This window comes from Phyllobates terribilis, unplaced genomic scaffold (assembly GCF_046119375.1).
Source record: "Phyllobates terribilis strain yellow unplaced genomic scaffold, ASM4611937v1 Scaffold_2__4_contigs__length_985480577, whole genome shotgun sequence".
In the NCBI taxonomy this organism is placed as follows: Eukaryota; Metazoa; Chordata; class Amphibia; order Anura; family Dendrobatidae; genus Phyllobates; species Phyllobates terribilis.
In genome coordinates, this window is record NW_027362762.1 from 86171864 (window position 1) to 86194481 (window position 22618).

Consider the following 22618-nt stretch of genomic DNA (forward strand, 5'->3'; position numbering starts at 1 on the left):
TGTTCATCCTGTGCCCGCAACAAGGTTCCCAGACATCTTCCAGCCGGCCGTATCCTGCCTCTTCCCATACCTGCTGCCCCGTGGCAACACATTGCTATGGACTTTATTATTGATCTCCCTGTTTCTGCCGGTTGTACTGTCATTAGGGTGGTCGCTGACCGCTTTTCTAAAATGGCCCACTTTATCCCTCTGCCTGGTCTCCTGTCTGCATCTGTGCTAGCTAAGGACTTCATCCATTACATCTTTCGTCTCCACGGCCTACCCCTCCACATTGTGTCTGATCGAGGGGTCCAGTTCACTTCGCGCTTCTGGAGAGCTACGTGTAAGCTGCTGGATGTCTCCCTGGATTTCTCCTCTGCTTATCATCCTCAGTCCAATGGCCAAGTGGAACGTATCAACCAGATCCTTACCAGCTTCCTCCGGCACTTCGTCAATGCTCACCATACCGATTCGGTAGAGCTCCTACCATGGGCTGAGTTCTCCTATAACAATCATGAGTCAACACCCCCGGATTCCGTTTCCCTTCTCCGCTTCAGTGGACAATCCTACCGCGGAGTCTCTGGTCAGCGAATTTTTCACCATTTGGGAGGACACTAGATCCGCACTTCTTCAATCCTCCGAGCGGATTAAGAGACATGCCGACTAGAGACATCTGAACCCACCCCAATTCTATCCGGGAGACAAGGTTTGGCTCTCCTCCAAACATGTTCGTCTCAAAATACCCTCCTATAAGTTGGGTCCATGGTTCATCGGTCCATTTGAAGTCCTAAAGCAAATCAATCCAGTGGCCTACAAGTTAAAACTCCTGGCCACCTTACGGATTCCCAACTCCTTCCACGTATCTCTCCTCAAACCGGTTGTTCTTAATTCTTTTTCCGACGATCCAGGTACCTCCCCAGCTCCGGTCTCCGCTGAGGACGTCTATGAGGTAGAGAACATTCTGGCCACCAAGAGGGTAAGAGGAAAAACCTTTTTTCTGGTGGATTGGAAGGGGTTTGGCCCAGAGGAGAGAACTTGGGAACCCAGGGAGAACATCCACGCCCCGCATCTTCTTAAATTTTTTTTTTCAGGCCTAAAAAAGAGGGGGCGTAAGGGGGGGGGTACTCTAGCATCGGCATCTCTGCCCCCTGACAGGTAGAGACACCGTCCCCCTTACCGCCGCGCTTCTGGCCCGGCGTGTTCCGACTCTCCTGCTGCTGCCGGCTCGCGCAGCTTCCCGGGCACTGTGCTTAGGCCGCGCTTGCCGTCCTAAGGAGTCCCCTGGACGCCTGACGCCTGACTGCCACTCCATTCATTTTCTATGATACTGTCGCAGCACATGGCAGCTCCATAAGGAATGAATGGAGCCTCTGGTCGAGCATGCGCACTGCCGCTCCATTCTATAAAAGTTCCCCATTCTGCCAATCGGCGCTGTCCCAGTTGTTGTAACCCCACCGATCACCAGACAACTCCTTTAACCCCTTTAAAGCCCATGACGTACTAATACGTGTCTGTGCCCTGGGCTTTAAGAGCCTGACCCGTATTAGTACGTCTTGGCTATCACACGCGCACACAGGCTGTGCGGGCGCGATCGCCGCCGGGTGTCAGCTGATTGTCACAGCTGACACCCGATACTATGTGCAGGGAGCGGTCCTGCACCGCTCCCAGCACATTAACCCCTGCAATGCTGCGATCGAAGTCGATCGCAGCATTGCGGAGGCAAGGGGAGGTGAGCGCCGATACTCACCTCCTCTTCCGGCGTCCAGCGCTGTCTGCCGCGGCTTCCCGGGTGTTGCTGACGCGCCCCCTGGGCCAGTGTTGTTTGGGGGATACCCGGAGCCGGATCAGATGGGGGTTGTAGTCTCCGAGTGGCTGTGACCTGGTCCGTGCCCAGGGTGTCAAACTCAGTGTGTGGCAGTCCTTATAGATGTTACTAGATGTTCTTTTATGTCGACTACGCCACCCGTTGATTTGCGGTCAATACGGCCGCCGCTGCAGCAGGGTCCACTGAGGCTGGTGATATGTGTGCAGCTTAGGTAGTATAACCCCCAACGGGAGGGGTATAGCCTCAGGGGGTCAGCCGTGGAGGATGGTGGTTGTGAAGGTGCAGCAAGGAGACTCAGAGGCATAAAATGCAGTTCCAGGGTTTTACTTACTGGTGTTGCTCGGGTCACTGTGTACATCAGTGACCACCCAAGCCGTGCTGCGTCCACCAGGTCCTGGACTCGGTCAACTCCCAGGCAACTCCGGAGTGTGGTCCTGAGCTCCTTTCTGTCTCTCCCTTCTTCTGGCCGTTCCCACCAGGGATCCACCTAAGTCCGGCTCCCTCGGGCCTCTTGTTGGTCAAGCCTCCTCTGGGCTCCCTGACCCTATTCTTGGTCTGCCTTCCGGGTGGATTTAGTGGGTGATCGTGGCAGATCCTGCCCACGACCTCCGGTTCCTGGCTAAGGTGTGCTGTAGCCTCTGCCAGCTTGGGATCCGGTACCCTGTTGCCGACCCTTCACCCTATTAGCTCTCTTATGGGCTCTTGGGGTCCCCTCTGCGCCTCTGGGTCTCTCTCTCTTCTCCTCTGCTCTGCTTCTCAGGTTACACTCTGACAGACTGACGTCTCACAGACTGACAACTGACTGACTGACGTCTCACAGACTGACCCTGATCTAAGATGGTTCCCACCTTATATACTCCCTCTATGTGTGAGCTCAGGTGACCAGCACCCAATGAGCTCCTAACTTTGCCCAGGCTGCTCCCCCTATCTGCCCCTACACTACTGGGATGTTCCACCCCCCTCCCACTCCAGCCAGGAACAGACACTGTCGTACCTGCACATTTCTCTAGTGGGAGTGCCATCGGTCTGTTCCCCGGAAATGGGATGTGTGTGGTGCATGCAGCCTACTAGCTCAGTTCCACGCTCCATCCTTACCCGGGAGTGGAGTATCACACCTCTGGGTTGAGGTGCAATACCCCTGTGGCAGTCGAATCCTCAGGGTGCTACATTCCCCCCTGGTAAATCACAGCACGTCCTCGGGCTGTAAAGTATAAACATCCAAAACATACAATTTTTTTCATAAACATAAACATAGAAAACATCATATAGATATATCAGCAATAAACTTTTCATATAAATAACATTCTTGTTTCTGGTTCCTCCGGTCACTGTGCAACTTGTGACCGGGTAAAGTGCGACAGTCTCTCTTGGAATAAAACAGTTTCCTATAAAGCCGGTAGGGGGCGCTTTAGGAAGCGCAACTATATACAAAGGAAATATGGCCGCTCTCAGTCCTCGGCCAGGTATTGGGAACTAGGGACACACGGGCATCAGTTCAATTGACTGGTCCCAACGGGGACTATATTTTAACTAGAACAGTTCTTATACCCTGACGGGTAACTATGTACAGTCTCTCTCTACCGTACTTCAACGACGGCGTCCTCCTGCTCCTTCTTTAGATTCTTCAGACCCGTCCGCGTCCTCTTGCTCCTCCTCACACCGCAGCTCCTCCTCCGTCAGGCGATGCACATGGAGGGCGTAGGGTCCTTTGGCACACTTGTGCCGGGTGAAGGTGACCTCGTCCCCTACGTACAGGTCACGACCTCTGTGTCCCTCCGGCAGATGGCTTTCTACGTCTCTGCGGGTTACAAAGACGTCGCCGGGGGTCTGATGGTCTCTGATAAAGCCCCATCCGTGCTGCATATTGAATTTTATCACAGTCCCGGTGGAGGGGGGACCATGTGCTGCACGGGGATTCCTCCTGGTCCGGCTCTTCTGCTCCGCGCTCCTTATCTGCGCTTGCTGTTCCCGGACCCGCCTCTCTCTCCGCTCCCTCTCGAAGACCTCGAGCTGCTGCCGGCAGCACTCTGCACGCTCCGCTGCGGCCGCCCGAGTCTCCTGAGTGAACCCCATGAGGTCTTCTCCGGTGGGGTCCCACTCGAACTGTGCCTCCTCCAGCGGGGGCGAGGTCCTCCTTGCGGGCTTCGGAACCGGAATCAGGGGTTCATCTAGGGGTCTCTCTTTCCGGAGTCGGGGATGGTGAAACTCCGGTGGCCATATGAAGGGCTGCCCATCCGGGCACGTATGCTGGGCAAATAGATTTTCACCCAGGTGCGGCACTCTAGATATTGAGGGCGCGTTGATGGTAGTGGCGCCCGGGTCGACCAGGCCTTGCGACCAGGCTTGGGGCACCCTAAGGGCAAAGGGCACCGTGAGAACGGCGGCGCCCGTGGTTACTCGGCCCTGCGGCCAGGCCGGTGGCTCCGCGGAGGTAGGGGGTGCTGTTGGTATTGCGGCGCCCGGAGGTACTAGGCCTTGCGACCAGGCCGGTGGTATTTCCTGCTTGGCCACGCTCGAGGTCGAGGCGTGTGACGTCACAGGGGTCGCGGCCGCGGTTTCCGGTTGAGGCCTAGTCGGTGGCGGTGACGATGCAGCGGCGGGCACGGCAGGGGGAGCTTCGGGCTCTGCGACGGGGAGCTGGGGCGGGCACGCGGTTTCCCGGCTCGGGGTAGAGACGTCCCCTTTACCTGCCTCCGTCCGTTCAGCTCCCTTCTCGGCGCCGTCTCCTGCCTTCATTCCTCCTGCGCCATCCTCAGAGGCGGTCTGTCTCCTCGTCTCGGGTGGCGTGCTCCGCTGTCGGGTTTCGGTCTGCTGGGCCATCTCTCGGCTCCACTCCGCCAACGTCTCCCGCTGCACCCGGGCCATCCTCCGTGCGAGGCCCTCCAACGCGGTCTGTGCACACTCCCGGTCTCGGGGGAGCTGTGCTAGGATCTCCAGCAGGCCTTCTGAAGTGGCGACCTGCAACAGGCTCCTGACCACTGGGTCGGTGCTGCCTGACTCTCCCTCCATCTCCGGGTAGGCTCTCTCTGGACTCTCTTCCAGACGTCTCGTCTCCGGGTGCGCTCTCTCCAGACTCCTCCAGGCTGCACCCATCTTCGTTCTCTTGTTCTGTCTCCGCCCACATTGAGGGTGGTCCCGGGGCAACTTTGTGATTGTCAGTTCCAGGGGCAGTTCTCTTACGCTGATGGACACTTCCAGCATCACAGTCTCTGTTGGTGGGCGCGGTTTCCGCTTTTGGCGCCATTCTTCGACCTGGCCCACGATGGGAGGTGGCCTCTTGCCACCCTCTGGCACGCCCATAATGGCGTCCGCTCTTCCAAGGCGGGAAATCTTCGGAAATGGCGGGAATCGTCTCCCAGTGGCGGGAAACTCCATGGATGGCGGGAAAAAGCTGCAAATGGCGGACAACCGGCGGGAAACGACCTGTGATGGGGTCCGTTGGCGGGGACCCTCCGGAACCGGCAGGAGACTTCTTTTTGAGGTAACAGTGAACTTTTCTTCAGGCACGCAGTACCCGGTTGTTGCGGGCACGTAGTCCTGCCGGCTACGCCAAAGTTGACGCGCCCCCTGGGCCAGTGTTGTTTGGGGGATACCCGGAGCCGGATCAGATGGGGGTTGTAGTCTCCGAGTGGCTGTGACCCGGTCCGTGCCCAGGGTGTCAAACTCAGTGTGTGGCAGTCCTTATAGATGTTACTAGATGTTCTTTTATGTCGACTACGCCACCCATTGATTTGCGGTCAATACGGCCGCCGCTGCAGCAGGGTCCACTGAGGCTGGTGATATGTGTGCAGCTTAGGTAGTATAACCCCCAACGGGAGGGGTATAGCCTCAGGGGGTCAGCCGTGGAGGATGGTGGTTGTGAAGGTGCAGCAAGGAGACTCAGAGGCATAAAATGCAGTTCCAGGGTTTTACTTACTGGTGTTGCTCGGGTCACTGTGTACATCAGTGACCACCCAAGCCGTGCTGCGTCCACCAGGTCCTGGACTCGGTCAACTCCCAGGCAACTCCGGAGTGTGGTCCTGAGCTCCTTTCTGTCTCTCCCTTCTTCTGGCCGTTCCCACCAGGGATCCACCTAAGTCCGGCTCCCTCGGGCCTCTTGTTGGTCAAGCCTCCTCTGGGCTCCCTGACCCTATTCTTGGTCTGCCTTCCGGGTGGATTTAGTGGGTGATCGTGGCAGATCCTGCCCACGACCTCCGTTTCCTGGCTAAGGTGTGCTGTAGCCTCTGCCAGCTTGGGATTCGGTACCCTGTTGCCGACCCTTCACCCTATTAGCTCTCTTATGGGCTCTTGGGGTCCCCTCTGCGCCTCTGGGTCTCTCTCTCTTCTCCTCTGCTCTGCTTCTCAGGTTACACTCTGACAGACTGACGTCTCACAGACTGACAACTGACTGACTGACGTCTCACAGACTGACCCTGATCTAAGATGGTTCCCACCTTATATACTCCCTCTATGTGTGAGCTCAGGTGACCAGCACCCAATGAGCTCCTAACTTTGCCCAGGCTGCTCCCCCTATCTGCCCCTACACTACTGGGATGTTCCACCCCCCTCCCACTCCAGCCAGGAACAGACACTGTCGTACCTGCACATTTCTCTAGTGGGAGTGCCATCGGTCTGTTCCCCGGAAATGGGATGTGTGTGGTGCATGCAGCCTACTAGCTCAGTTCCACGCTCCATCCTTACCCGGGAGTGGAGTATCACACCTCTGGGTTGAGGTGCAATACCCCTGTGGCAGCCGAATCCTCAGGGTGCTACATTCCCCCCTGGTAAATCACAGCACGTCCTCGGGCTGTAAAGTATAAACATCCAAAACATACAATTTTTTTCATAAACATAAACATAGAAAACATCATATAGATATATCAGCAATAAACTTTTCATATAAATAACATTCTTGTTTCTGGTTCCTCCGGTCACTGTGCAACTTGTGACCGGGTAAAGTGCGACAGTCTCTCTTGGAATAAAACAGTTCCCTATAAAGCCGGTAGGGGGCGCTTTAGGAAGCGCAACTATATACAAAGGAAATATGGCCGCTCTCAGTCCTCGGCCAGGTATTGGGAACTAGGGACACACGGGCATCAGTTCAATTGACTGGTCCCAACGGGGACTATATTTTAACTAGAACAGTTCTTATACCCTGACGGGTAACTATGTACAGTCTCTCTCTACCGTACTTCAACGACGGCGTCCTCCTGCTCCTTCTTTAGATTCTTCAGACCCGTCCGGGTCCTCTTGCTCCTCCTCACACCGCAGCTCCTCCTCCGTCAGGCGATGCACATGGAGGGCGTAGGGTCCTTTGGCACACTTGTGCCGGGTGAAGGTGACCTCGTCCCCTACGTACAGGTCACGACCTCTGTGTCCCTCCGGCAGATGGCTTTCTACGTCTCTGCGGGTTACAAAGACGTCGCCGGGGGTCTGATGGTCTCTGATAAAGCCCCATCCGTGCTGCATATTGAATTTTATCACAGTCCCGGTGGAGGGGGGACCATGTGCTGCACGGGGATTCCTCCTGGTCCGGCTCTTCTGCTCCGCGCTCCTTATCTGCGCTTGCTGTTCCCGGACCCGCCTCTCTCTCCGCTCCCTCTCGAAGACCTCGAGCTGCTGCCGGCAGCACTCTGCACGCTCCGCTGCGGCCGCCCGAGTCTCCTGAGTGAACCCCATGAGGTCTTCTCCAGTGGGGTCCCACTCGAACTGTGCCTCCTCCAGCGGGGGCGAGGTCCTCCTTGCGGGCTTCGGAACCGGAATCAGGGGTTCATCTAGGGGTCTCTCTTTCCGGAGTCGGGGATGGTGAAACTCCGGTGGCCATATGAAGGGCTGCCCATCCGGGCACGTATGCTGGGCAAATAGATTTTCACCCAGGTGCGGCACTCTAGATGTTGAGGGTGCGTTGATGGTAGTGGCGCCCGGGTCGACCAGGCCTTGCGACCAGGCTTGGGGCACCCTAAGGGCAAAGGGCACCGTGAGAACGGCGGCGCCCGTGGTTGCTCGGCCCTGCGGCCAGGCCGGTGGCTCCGCGGAGGTAGGGGGCGCTGTTGGTATTGCGGCGCCCGGAGGTACTAGGCCTTGCGACCAGGCCGGTGGTATTTCCTGCTTGGCCACGCTCGAGGTCGAGGCGTGTGACGTCACAGGGGTCGCGGCCGCGGTTTCCGGTTGAGGCCTAGTCGGTGGCGGTGACGATGCAGCGGCGGGCACGGCAGGGGGAGCTTCGGGCTCTGCGACGGGGAGCTGGGGCGGGCACGCGGTTTCCCGGCTCGGGGTAGAGACGTCCCCTTTACCTGCCTCCGTCCGTTCAGCTCCCTTCTCGGTGCCGTCTCCTGCCTTCATTCCTCCTGCGCCATCCTCAGAGGCGGTCTGTCTCCTCGTCTCGGGTGGCGTGCTCCGCTGTCGGGTTTCGGTCTGCTGGGCCATCTCTCGGCTCCACTCCGCCAACGTCTCCCGCTGCACCCGGGCCATCCTCCGTGCGAGGCCCTCCAACGCGGTCTGTGCACACTCCCGGTCTCGGGGGAGCTGTGCTAGGATCTCCAGCAGGCCTTCTGAAGTGGCGACCTGCAACAGGCTCCTGACCACTGGGTCGGTGCTGCCTGACTCTCCCTCCATCTCCGGGTAGGCTCTCTCTGGACTCTCTTCCAGACGTCTCGTCTCCGGGTGCGCTCTCTCCAGACTCCTCCAGGCTGCACCCATCTTCGTTCTCTTGTTCTGTCTCCGCCCACATTGAGGGTGGTCCCGGGGCAACTTTGTGATTGTCAGTTCCAGGGGCAGTTCTCTTACGCTGATGGACACTTCCAGCATCACAGTCTCTGTTGGTGGGCGCGGTTTCCGCTTTTGGCGCCATTCTTCGACCTGGCCCACGATGGGAGGTGGCCTCTTGCCACCCTCTGGCACGCCCATAATGGCGTCCGCTCTTCCAAGGCGGGAAATCTTCGGAAATGGCGGGAATCGTCTCCCAGTGGCGGGAAACTCCATGGATGGCGGGAAAAAGCTGCAAATGGCGGACAACCGGCGGGAAACGACCTGTGATGGGGTCCGTTGGCGGGGACCCTCCGGAACCGGCAGGAGACTTCTTTTTGAGGTAACAGTGAACTTTTCTTCAGGCACGCAGTACCCGGTTGTTGCGGGCACGTAGTCCTGCCGGCTACGCCAAAGTTGACGCGCCCCCTGGGCCAGTGTTGTTTGGGGGATACCCGGAGCCGGATCAGATGGGGGTTGTAGTCTCCGAGTGGCTGTGACCCGGTCCGTGCCCAGGGTGTCAAACTCAGTGTGTGGCAGTCCTTATAGATGTTACTAGATGTTCTTTTATGTCGACTACGCCACCCATTGATTTGCGGTCAATACGGCCGCCGCTGCAGCAGGGTCCACTGAGGCTGGTGATATGTGTGCAGCTTAGGTAGTATAACCCCCAACGGGAGGGGTATAGCCTCAGGGGGTCAGCCGTGGAGGATGGTGGTTGTGAAGGTGCAGCAAGGAGACTCAGAGGCATAAAATGCAGTTCCAGGGTTTTACTTACTGGTGTTGCTCGGGTCACTGTGTACATCAGTGACCACCCAAGCCGTGCTGCGTCCACCAGGTCCTGGACTCGGTCAACTCCCAGGCAACTCCGGAGTGTGGTCCTGAGCTCCTTTCTGTCTCTCCCTTCTTCTGGCCGTTCCCACCAGGGATCCACCTAAGTCCGGCTCCCTCGGGCCTCTTGTTGGTCAAGCCTCCTCTGGGCTCCCTGACCCTATTCTTGGTCTGCCTTCCGGGTGGATTTAGTGGGTGATCGTGGCAGATCCTGCCCACGACCTCCGGTTCCTGGCTAAGGTGTGCTGCAGCCTCTGCCAGCTTGGGATCCGGTACCCTGTTGCCGACCCTTCACCCTATTAGCTCTCTTATGGGCTCTTGGGGTCCCCTCTGCGCCTCTGGGTCTCTCTCTCTTCTCCTCTGCTCTGCTTCTCAGGTTACACTCTGACAGACTGACGTCTCACAGACTGACAACTGACTGACTGACGTCTCACAGACTGACCCTGATCTAAGATGGTTCCCACCTTATATACTCCCTCTATGTGTGAGCTCAGGTGACCAGCACCCAATGAGCTCCTAACTTTGCCCAGGCTGCTCCCCCTATCTGCCCCTACACTACTGGGATGTTCCACCCCCCTCCCACTCCAGCCAGGAACAGACACTGTCGTACCTGCACATTTCTCTAGTGGGAGTGCCATCGGTCTGTTCCCCGGAAATGGGATGTGTGTGGTGCATGCAGCCTACTAGCTCAGTTCCACGCTCCATCCTTACCCGGGAGTGGAGTATCACACCTATGGGTTGAGGTGCAATACCCCTGTGGCAGCCGAATCCTCAGGGTGCTACATTGCCATGACGACCCGATGTCGTCATGACAACATCCGGGTCACCAGACAGCAGGAAGATTGTTTGGACATGCGCAGTGCATCTCCAAACTATATTCTCCCTGTCCAGTGCTGACAGCCTGCATGGCACAGGGATGGTGCTGCATTCCTGTGCCATGCAGGCGATCAGAATAAAAAAAGTGAAAGTCCCATAGTGGGACAAAGTAAAAAAGTAAAAAAACTGTCTGAAAGTGAAAAAAAATAAATAAAAAAAATTGTAAAAATATTAAAAAAATAAGTAAAAAAAATAATCCACTAAAAATAAAAATATAATGTACCCATCAATAAATATTATTATGAAAAAAAACAAAACAAACAATAATAGTACACATATTTGGTATAGCCGCGTCCGTAACGACCTGACCTAGCCAAACAAAAAATGTAATAACACGCGATCAAAAAGACGAATATAAATAAAAATGGTACCGCTGAAAACGTCATCTCATCCCGCAAAAAACAAGCTGCCATACAGCTCCATCATCCGAAAAATCAAAAAGTTAGAGCTCTCAGAATAAAGCAATGCAAAAAAATAATTTTTTCTATAAAATAGCTTTTACTGTGTAAAAGCGCCAAAACATAGAAAAACTATATAAATGTGGTACCGCTGTAAACGTACTGACCCGAAGAATAAAGCTACCTGATCAAATTTACTACACGCGGAACAGAATACAAAAATGTAAAAAAACACAATTCCTGAATTGTTGGTTTTTGTTTATTCTATCTCCCAAAAATAGGAATAGAAAGCGATCAAAAAATGTCACGTGCCTGAAAATGGCACCAATAAAAACGTCAACTCATCCCGCAAAAAACAAGCCGTCACATGACTCTGTCTGCCAAAATATGGCGATGCAAAAACTAGATTTTACTAAATATGTGTCTTTTAGTGTGTGACAGCTGTCAATCATAAAAACCCGATATGATTCTGGTATCGCTGTAATCGCACCGACCCAAAGAATAAAGTAATCTCATCACTTATACCGCATGAGGAACGGCGTAAAAAATAAACGTTAGGGCTGGGGTTGGCGTTGTGCTAATGTTAGGGTTGGGGTTGTTTTTTTTTTCCAAAAAAAAAAAATAAAAAAAAAAAGATGACGATATGGCGACTAGTGTTGAGCGCAAGTGCTCGCTACTTGAGTTTGCATCGGGTGCTCGGGTATGAACTGAGTATCGCGGGTGCTCGAGTCTCCGCCCCATATGCTTCGCGGCTAAAAAAACCTCGCGGGGATTGCCTGCCATGCACAAGCGATCCCCGCATGTTTTTTTGGGGGTGTCTAATAACCGTGAAACATGCGGGCGGGGACTCGAGCATTTCACTTGAGCACCCGTGATACATGGAGCATACCTGAGTACCCGATGCAAACTCAAGTAGCTTGCACTTGCGCTCAAGAGTAATGACAACTTATTCAATATGATGACCTAATGTTATCAAATTCTGTGTCGTACCTCTGGGTTCAAAATGTTCGCTATACCCCTTAATAAAACCCTTGAGGGGTATAGTTTCCAAAATGGGGTCACTTGTGGGGGAGCTCCACTGCTTAGGCACATCAGGGGCTCTCCAAAAGTGACATGGTGTCCGCTAACAAATTGAATGGAAAATCGGCTCAAATTGTTAGTGGACACCATGTTGCGTTTGGAGAGCCCCTGATGTGCCTAAACAGTGGAGCTCCCCCACAAGTGACCCCATTTTGGAAACTAGACCCCCCAAGGCACCTATCTAGATGCATAGTGAGCACTTGGAACCCTCAGGTGCTTCACAAATTGATTCGTAAAAAAGGAAAAAGTGGAAAAACCTAGGGGTTCCAAGTTCTCACTATGCATCTAGATAGGTTCCTTGGGGGGTCTAGTTTCCAAAATGGGGTCACTTGTGGGGGAGCTCCACTGTTTAGGCACATCAGGGGCTCTCCAAACGCAACATGGCGTCCGCTAATTATTCAAGCAAATTTTACAATCAAAAAGTCAAATGGCGCTCCTTCCCTTCCGAGCCCTGCCGTGCGCCCAAACAGTGTTTTTTCCCCACATATGGGGTATCTGCGTGCCCAGGGGAAATTGCACAACAAATTTTGGGGTCCATTTTTTCCTGTTACCCCTGCGAAAATAAAAAAAATTGGGTCTAAAGTAACATTTTTGTGAAAAAAGTTAAATGTTCATTTTTTTCTTCCACATTCCAAAAATTCCTGTGAAGCACCTGAAGGGTTAATAAAGTTCTTGAATGTGGTTTTGAGCACCTTGAGGGGTGCAGTTTTTAGAATGGTGTCACTTTTGGGTATTTTCTGTCATAAAGACCTCTCAAAGTGACTTCAAATGTGATGTGGTCCCTAAAAAAATGGTTTTGTAAATTTTGTTGGAAAAATGAGAAATCGCTGGTAAACTTTTAACCCTTATAGCTCCCTAACAAAAAAAATTTTGGTTCCAAAATTGTGCTGATGTAAAGTAGACATGTGGGAAATGTTATTTATTAACTCTTTTGTGTGACATATCTCTCTGATTTAAGGGCATAAAAATTCAAATTTTGAAAATTGCAAAATTTTCAAAATTTTCGCCAAATTTCCATTTTTTTCACAAATAAACGCAAGTGATATCAAAGAAATTTTACCACAATCATGAAGTACAATATGTCACGAAAAAAACAATCTCAGAATCAGGGGGATCCGTTGAAGCGTTCCAGAGTAATTACCTCATAAAGTGACAGTGGTCAGAATTGTAAAAATTGGCCTGGTCATTAACGTGCAAACCACCTTGGGTTGTAAAGGGGTTAAAGTCTTATTGCTGGGGATGTCTTAAAACAACTACAGAAAATTGGGTGTTAGAGGTCCTTAAGCAGTCAAGACTTTGGGACAATAGGTTCTTTAGTCTTATAAACCAGATAGCGATCATATAGGCAAATGACCTAAAACTACTAAATGCTAATACAAAATCTGTAGCAATCAATGGCCATTGGCCACCTTCTATGTGCCATTCATAATATGGATGCCTGTCTAAGCCCTGGTGCCCAGGCGTAACTGCTACCTTTGTACCCGGTGCAGCTATGTCACGCTAAGCAATATATTATCTTGGGTTTTTTTAATGCATTTTCCACAGTCGTGATGTTACCCTGCTCTTGGTTTTACATGCTTGCTATGAAATTATTCTTCTGAGCCTATTCCTAAATCTAGCACCAAGTCCAAATATAGAGGGTCAGGAATAAAAAATAATTTAATTTTATCTACAATGGTTTATGCCTCCGTCATTCACTGACCATCATTTTCAGTTGGTTATATAAAGATTGTGAGGCATAGTGATTATGCATTTGTTGAAAAGTAATTTTCCATCTCATAATGACTGACCACATTTCCCCACTTATATAGGTTCTATAATATTTACCTTTCTTACAAGTCAGCAGGGCTCCTATCAATCCACTTGCTATGTCTTTTGGAGCATCGATATGGGAGTGATAGATCCAGGTCAGACAATTGGGATCTTCAGAGGTTGGTGCATATTCCTGTTTAACAATCCATTTGTAGGTGTGATGTCCCCTAGGAGGCACTGCATCATCGCGTTTGTCAGATTTGCTGGTTCCATCTGGATAAAAAGCTCCTATAATATACAATATGTTATAAAAAAAATCTGGGTTATGTGGAAAGTAAAACAGAGTTACAACTCTAACAAAATACAACTCATCAAGTGATAAAATGCATTACCAAGGGATTTTTGAAATCTTGAAGAAGGGGTCAATTTGCTATAAAGAGGTGAACATTTCCTTCCTACTCCATGTGGTGATCAAACTGGAACAAGATTTATCCACTCCACTACCATTTCCTAAAATTAAATACAGCAGAATCCTTCTTTAAAGCAATGAATCACCTTTTGGTAATCCTTTTTTAGTATAATAGGGGAACCGCCATGGGGAAAGCATATGCCCCCAAGTGAAATTCCTCACAGCTATTCCATTGATGCAACAGCCTATTTACTTTGTTAGCATATGCACAAAATATTCCATCTATATTTGGCTGCTAGCCAGGAAAGCTAGGCCATTAAAGGGTATGTGCACACCCCATAGCGGTCCTCAGCTATTACCTGACTCATTTTTGGTTAAAGAAAAGACTAATTTGGATGAGAAAGGTATATCATCAAGCACAGGGGCGGACACAGACTGTAGTGGGCCCCTATGCAAGAAATTTTTGGGGCACCCCCCCCCTGCCCTTCATAGGGCAACAAAGTTATGTAAACATAAAACCCCCATGTGCATCTCTCAGCCCCCCATGTGCAGCTCTCATCCCCCCGTGCATCTCTCATCCCCCCCATGTGCATCTCATCCCCCAGTGCATCTCTCACCCCCCCATGTGCAGCTCTCATCCCCCATGTGCAGCTCTCATCCCCCCATGTGCAGCTCTCATCCCCCCATGTGCAGCTCTCACCCCCCCGTGCATCTCACCCCCCCATGCATATCACCCCCCCGTGCATCTCACCCACACCCCGTGCATCTAATCCCTCCCGTGATTCTCTCATCCCCCCCATGTGCATCTCATCCCCCCGTGCATCTCTCATCCCCCCGTGCATCTCTGATTCCCCCCACTCCTAGTTAATTAATTGTATTTAAAAAAAATAAAACTTGCTATACTTACCCCCATGCGATCCCTGCAGAATCCTGGCGCTCGTCCACGTCGCTGCCACCAGGTTCTCCTGACTTCCGGCCATGTGACGGTGCCATCACATGACCGGAAGTCAGGGCAATCATGAAGGCGCTGCCGCAGCAGCGCTGCACTACTACACAGAGGAAAGCAGCGCTGAGATGTCCGGGCGCTTAGCGCTCAGCATGGGGCCGGGGGCCCAGGGCCGGCTCCAGGTTTTTGTGGGCCCCGGGCGAAAGAGTCTCAGTGGGCCCCTTTAACACATTCATGATGCACAGATACCGAAGAGAAATATATATATAGTACAATGCAAAGATTTCACTTCTTACATTACATGAGTGATATCTATTGTAAATTCCACAATAGCTCAGAAACCAGCGAATCGCTCCACACAGTATACTGGCCCCCATAAAATGCTCCATACAGGAGGCTGACCCCCATAAAATGCTCCATACAGGATACTGGTCCCCATATAACGCTCCATACAGGATACTGGCCCCCATATAACGCTCCATACAGAATACTGGTTCCTATATAACGCTCCATACAGGATACTGGCCCCCATATAATGCTCCATACAGAATACTGGCCCCCATATAACGCTCCATACAGAATACTGGCCCCCATATAATGCTCCATACAGAATACTGGCCCCCATATAATGCTCCATACAAGATACTGGCCCCCATATAATGCTCCATACAGAATACTGGCCCCCATATAACGCTCCATATGGAATACTGGCCCCCATATAGCACTCCATACAGGATACTGGCCCCCATATAACGCTCCATACGGAATACTGGCCCCCATATAACGCTCCATACAGGATACTGGCCCCCATATAACACTCCATGCAGGCTGTTCCCCACACATAATGCCCCACGCAGGCTGTTCCCCTAACATAATGCCCCACGCAGGCTGTTCCCCCCACATAATGCCCAATGCAGGCTGTTCCCCCCCATATAGGATGTCACCCCCCCTTATAATGCCCCATGCAGGATGAAACACACCCCCCCTTCCTTATAATGCCCCATGCAGGATGTAACACACACCCTCTCCCTTATAATGCCCCATGCAGTATGTCACACACCCCCCTCCCTTATAATGCCCCATGCACGATGTCACCCCCCCCCTTATAATGCCCCATGCAGGATGTCACACACCCCCACCTCACCCCCCTCCCTTATTCTGCCACAGGCCTCCATACAATAAAAAAAAAAATCAAATACTCACCTCACGTCTCACATGCGCCGGACTCCAGCGTCGCGGCCTCATCCCGCTCTGCGCTGTGACTGCTCAGGAGAGAGCGCGCTGTAAAGACATCACCGCGCCCTCTGACCTGAGACGTCACAGTGCAGCAGCCGCGGAGGATGCAGGAGCTGCCGCGGAGGCACGGGGAGGGGTAAGTATTGTGCCGGGTGCCGGGGCCCTGAGCAAGCGGGGGGGGGGAGCGGGCGCTGACACCGCTCTCCTCCGCTCACGGGTCCCATAGCGCGTGGGGTACCCGACGGTGAGGGCCCCCCCCCCGCCGGGTCAGGGCCCCGGCATTTCCCCGGGTGCTGACGCCGGCCCTGCGGGGGCCCCATGAGGAGACGCACAAGAGGGGTGCCCTGACCGTCCGGGCCCCATACTGGAGTCAGGACAGTCATGCCCTGATGGCGGCCCTGCTGGAGGCTGGAGGGGCCCCCTCTCCCTCGGGGCCCCCGTTCAATGAACGGGCTGCACGGGCGGTACGTCCGCTCCTGATCAAGCATTATATTAATACAACAGAACATTAAGAGAGAATGTCCTAAAGTCCACCATAAAAAGGTAGGTGTGTTACTGACATGGACTATCTTTGAGCCATCTGTCCTGGATCCATAAAAGCATAGGGGAAAAAAACAATCACACTCTACAATATATTTCTAATTATATTCAAAATACATAATCCTAGTTCTTGCCCAGTTTTCCCATGACCTCAATTAGAATGACGCACCAATCTCCAAAGTTACAGTGAAGATCAAACACATTTACCTTCTGAATCCTTTTCGTAGAAGACTCCATGTGGATGAAGAGTATATGATCGGGAAGCAAAATTCTTCAGGTGTACAATAATAGTGTCTTCAACTTCTGCCTTGATAATTGGGCCGAGGAGTCCTAGCCAGGCAGGCTTACTGACCTCCTGAGCATACTTGGCATCCTTAAATTGTTTGTATATGGCCTTTTTATAAACACGTCCTATTCTGTCTTTGCCATTTTCCAGAAATACTGATGCATGTCTGGTGAAATAAAAAATAATATACAAAAATAATAGGGTGAAATTGTCAATTAGCATAAAATAAAGAGCATTTTGTATGCAAAATAATTTCTTACATAATGTTAATATATAGTCAAAAGTGGTAGTACACCTTTATTTAGCATGGAGGACGGCCATTTTAGAAAATTTAATAGAAACCTACTCTGATGATAAGATGATCGTAAAGGGATCTGCTGCCGGCACACCAAGTGATCAGCTGTAATCTATGTGGAAAATTGGCAGTAAGTGTTCATTTTGCATCAGTTTGGGTGGTTAGCAAGAATCTGTAGTTATTTTTGGATCTTTATTTCCTTAGGAGGGTCTGTATGTATTTTGGGGGTCAGGTGTGTGTTCTGTTTCCATTTTTAGGTAAACTGAAGCAGGAGTTATGTGCTACTTAGGATCAAATGCCGTATAATAAAGGGGATAAAGGGGAAGTCCTACGTAGAGCATAGGTAAATAGGTAGAGCATAAAGCCGAAAACTTTGCACAACACTGGAAATTCCGCTTTATTTTTCTACTTTTTGAATCTTCCCAAAAGTTATCAAGAATGTCTCCAGAATCGTTGTCCATGCATCATCTACCATGGCTTCTGCCCACTCCTCACACCTAATTACTACCTAGATTTTTGCAGTGAGCTTTACTTTACAAAGAAACGCGTGGCTAAACAAAATTATAATTTCCTGTCTTTGTGTTTTTTTTCTGAATCTATTAAGCATTTCCCAGAATAGCGCTGGATACAATGCTACCAGTGTTTGAGAGTAATTTTATTCTAAGACTTCATACCAGTGGGAATAAAACACAAATGGGGTTTTTCATCTTAAATGGCCAGTACTTGGACAGCAGTTGTAATAGACTAGTGACTCAGCAATTCCATATTAAGGACGGAGCGCATGGTGACAACAATCAATCACATCCTTTACTGGGAATTTTTCCAACAGCGACTGACTCTATAATCAGAAAAAAGGAGAAGAAATTAATATTTTCTGTTCCTCCAGTGTCATCAAGAGCAAACGCAGGATTGTTCTTAAAGGCGTTGGTTTCCACAAACAACTGAAACTTTGTCTTAATTTTATAGACTTTGTCAACTTTTTACATGAATGTAAATATAGGGGGTTTAGGAAAATGGTAGAAAATAAAAAAAACACCAAAAAAAATCAACTTATCAGCTCACTGTAACATACCTGGCGGCGTCCTTGCATAGTGGTCCATCTCCCACTGTGCAAGAGCGCGCACTTGATCTCCAGTCCAGAATGTCTCTCTGGCTTCCCTCCATGCTGTCTGTTTGTGTCTGTTTCTGCTGCTTAAGGGTGGCGCCCGATCACTTCCTGCTTTTTGTACCTGCTGCAGGCACACCCCTTGTGCGTCCTCAGCCTATTGCTGTCTGTCACCTGGTATTTAACCCAGCTGCTCCAATCAATCCCTGCCTGAGCATTGTGTTTCATTTAGTGTGCTCTTGCACTCTGAATGTGCCAGGTCCCTTCTGTGTTCTCTTGTCTGCCTATCCTGGAGGCTGTATTTCCAGGCCTGTCTGAACACGCTCCTAGCCTGTTCCTCCCGCCTTCTAGGAGCCGATTACCTAGACCCGCTCCTGTATCTTGTCAGTCCTGTCTGAACACGCTCCTAGCCTGTTCCTCCCGCCTTCTAGGGGCCGATTATCTAGACCCGCTCCTGTATCTTGTCTGTCCTTTCTGAACACGCTCCTAGCCTGTTCCTCCCGCCTTCTAGGGGCTGCTACCTAGACCCGCTCCTGTATCTTGCTACTGTGTCTGTTCTTGTCTGTATTCTCTTCTATCCTGTTTCCCGTGTTTCTCTATGTCCGTACCTTTCCTATTTCTGCAGAGTCTGAACTCGTACCTAACTCCTGCTCGTTGTGACTGTACTCCCGTTTGTGAGTTTGTGGTCCACTCGCTACTGCACTGCAAGTACCCTGTGGGTATCTGGTTCTGCCTTTCCCTTCCTGTCTGTTTCGTGTGAACAGAGCCCTGTCCCCCATGCTCTGCCTTTGCTCACCGCTCCGGCGGTTCTAGCCTGCTCTGCCTTTGCTCACCGCTCCGGCGGTTCTAGCCTGCTCTGCCTTTGCTCACTGCTCCGGCGGTTCTAGCCTGCTCTGCCTTTGCTCACCGCTCCAGCGGTTCTAGCCTGCTCTGCCTTTGCTCACCACTCCGGCGGTTCTAGCCTGCTCTGCCTTTGCTCACCGCTCCGGCGGTTCTAGCCTGCTCTGCCTTTGCTCACCGCTCCGGCGGTTCTAGCCTGCTCTGCCTTTGCTCACCGCTCCGGCGGTTCTAGCCTGCTCTGCCTTTGCTCACCGCTCCGGCGGTTCTAGCCTGCTCTGCCTTTGCTCGCCGCTCCGGCGGTTCTAGCCTGCTCTGCCTTTGCTCGCCGCTCCGGCGGTTCAAGCCTGCTCTGCCTTTGCTCGCCGCTCCGGCGGTTCTAGCCTGCTCTGCCTTTGCTCGCCGCTCCGGCGGTTCTAGCCTGCTCTGCCTTTGCTCGCCGCTCCGGCGGTTCTAGCCTGCTCTGCCTTTGCTCACCGCTCCGGCGGTTCTAGCCTGCTCTGCCTTTGCTCACCGCTCCGGCGGTTCTAGCCTGCTCTGCCTTTGCTCACCGCTCCGGCGGTTCTAGCCTGCTCTGCCTTTGCTCGTCGCTCCGGCGGTTCTAGCCTGCTCTGCCTTTGCTCGCCGCTCCGGCGGTTCAAGCCTGCTCTGCCTTTGCTCGCCGCTCCGGCGGTTCTAGCCTGCTCTGCCTTTGCTCGCCGCTCCGGCGGTTCTAGCCTGCTCTGCCTTTGCTCGCCGCTCCGGCGGTTCTAGCCTGCTCTGCCTTTGCTCCCGCTCCGGCGGTTCTAGCCTGCTCTGCCTTTGCTCACCGCTCCGGCGGTTCTAGCCTGCTCTGCCTTTGCTCACCGCTCCGGCGGTTCTAGCCTGCTCTGCCTTTGCTCACCGCTCCGGCGGTTCTAGCCTGCTCTGCCTTTGCTCACCGCTCCGGCGGTTCTAGCCTGCTCTGCCTTTGCTCACCGCTCCGGCGGTTCTAGCCTGCTCTGCCTTTGCTCACCGCTCCGGCGGTTCTAGCCTGCTCTGCCTTTGCTCACCGCTCCGGCGGTTCTAGCCTGCTCTGCCTTTGCTCACCGCTCCGGCGGTTCTAGCCTGCTCTGCCTTTGCTCACCGCTCCGGCGGTTCTAGCCTGCTCTGCCTTTGTTCACCGCTCCGGCGGTTGTAGCCTGCTCTGCCTTTGCTCACCGCTCCGGCGGTTCTAGCCTGCTCTGCCTTTGCTCACCGCTTCGGCGGTTCTAGCCTGCTCTGCCTTTGCTCACTGCTCCGGCAGTCTCGCTCTGCTCTGACTCCTTTGCTCACTGCTCCGGCAGTCTCGCTCTGCTCTGACTCCTTGCTCACTGCTCCGGCAGTCTCGCTCAGCTCTGACCCTTTGCTTACCTCTCCAGGCGGCCTTGTCCTGCTCTACTCTTGCTCACCGGTCCAGGCGGCATTGTCCTGCTCTACTCTTGCTCACTGCTCCAGGCGGCCTCGTCCTGCTCTACTCTTGCTCACCGCTCCAGGCGGTCTCGTCCTGCCCTGCTCTCGCTCACCTCTCTGGGCGGCCTCACTCTGCTGTGTTTGTCCGCCACATCTGTGGTTCTGTTCCTGAGTCCCAGTGTGTACTGGGTCCTATCCCGCCTGTGTTCCTACCTGCTAGTGCCTCCCTGTCTGCACTCTAGCAGTGCTTGCCTGTACCCCCCTGCCTGCATACCCGCCTGCCTGCATACCAGTCGTGCCTGCCTATTCCCACCAGTCTGTGTGCCAGCCTAACCAGTCTGTTCCTGTATTCCCCTGTGTGGGTCAACAGCCGTGTCCGGGGTCTGTCCTGGAGTAGCACCTAGTCCCTCTGCTCGGTTCCTCCTTGGTGCACTGGCGTCGTATGCCGTCGTGCGACCCTGGTCGGATCGGGTGAATACCTAGTTACGCCCCTCCAGGCATTCACTGTCCGGCACGGTCCAGTGTAATCACATGCACACGCCGCTCAGCCCGGGCGTGTGCATTATACTCACCCAGGGTTTCCTTGACTTTTGGAACTAAGAAATCAATATAAGAAGGATGATCGGATAATAAGTCCCAGGCGGTAACAGAAGCTTGAAGGATTACAGTGTTTCTATCCAGCAATCTCAAAAAAGGTTAAAAAATACAACTTAATTTAAGAATAGTTTAAAATCCAAGGTTATCATTTTAGAAAAAAATAGAGAAGGAGAGAGTGTATTAAAAATAGATGTACAGGTGACGCATTTCAAACCATGTGGATTCATGATTAACCCACGTGATTTGAAACGCGTCAGCTGTACATGTATTTTTAACACCCTGCCTTCTTCCCTATTTTTCCTCCACAACCACTCATTTTAAATTATTTTGAAATAAAGGTATACTTTTGTAATTGGAATATATTGTCTTTGCCTTTCGGATCAGTATATATACAAAGCTTACTGCCACAGTTTGGACAAACATGTGATCGCCGGGTGGTAATTTGCTGCACAAGCTGTTAGTTAGGGCCAAAATTTTTTAGGGCACTGTGACGGTATCCTGTTTACAAATTATCTGTTTCCTCAGTTGGGTTTTTAAGGACTGTCTGGTAGGTTGGTGCTGTGCCTGCAGAATTCGGTATCTGTTTCGTTTTAGCAGCGAGAGGAGCATGTCTAAATGGGGAGTATCGGCCCATAGAGGTCAAAGTTTCTTTTATTATTAAATTTTATTAAATTATATTTGCCCTGAGCTGTTGAACTGATTTATTTTGATTTCAGGTTCCCAGTGTCTAATGGTTTGGTTACTGTGGTATTCCTACACTTTGGACCGCGCAGAGCTGCATGCAGAGCAGGTGGAAGGAACTTGTGCTCCTGGGATATCGAAGTGATGTTGTGAGGGATCCGCGGTCTTACGTGATCACAGGTGTTGCCGGAGGCGATAAGATTGAGCAGGATTGCTTGTTCCCCATTTATTTGGTAATACACGTGGGTGGGTATGATTCATGCTTCCTAAAATGTCGGAATTGATGACGCTTATATTTACAGATTGGGACCGTACTATCGATTTTTCTCCAAAGTAATATTAGTATGGTCCAAGATAATCCCGAGGCCACATGGCAGGGCATCAGGGATGCTGTCGCAAAAACTGGTAGAACAGATAACTGCTACATTTCCCATTTTGTACGATCCAAGTTCGGTTTACACGTAGCGCTTAGGCAAATGGAAGCTGATAACTGCTCTGGGATGGGTAGGATGGTGTTCATTGAATGACATAGTCCTGGGCATATTATATCGGGCCTACAGGACGGGGTCGAGCAGGCTTTGTTGCGGTTGACTGGGGGTCGGGGTTCGGTGTAGGTTTACACGAGCCCCTTCGTGGCGGTAAAATTTATCGGTTGGGAGAGTATGGAACTGAAGATGGAGTTGCCCTCCGAGAGAAGGTGGTACATACCATTTTGGATTCCGGATGTTATACAAGTTTTAAGAGAATGGTTATGTGTGAGAATAAAAGGAATAAAGCTATGGCCGACCCCGTCCATCAAAGAGTCATGTGTC

At 51.9% G+C, this 22618-nt stretch overlaps 1 protein-coding gene across 1 annotated transcript in view; it reads right to left on the bottom strand.

The window, feature by feature from the left end:
* The window catches only part of HEPHL1 (hephaestin like 1), a 129346-nt gene that overhangs the window by 75577 nt on the left and 31151 nt on the right, over window positions 1–22618 (bottom strand). Inside the window, exons 2-3 of the mRNA XM_073662181.1 lie at window positions 16803–17047; window positions 13540–13752 (exon numbers count right to left, since the gene is read on the bottom strand). Of these exons, the coding sequence (XP_073518282.1) occupies window positions 13540–13752; window positions 16803–17047 (458 nt within the window). The remainder of the gene's footprint in view (window positions 1–13539; window positions 13753–16802; window positions 17048–22618) is intronic.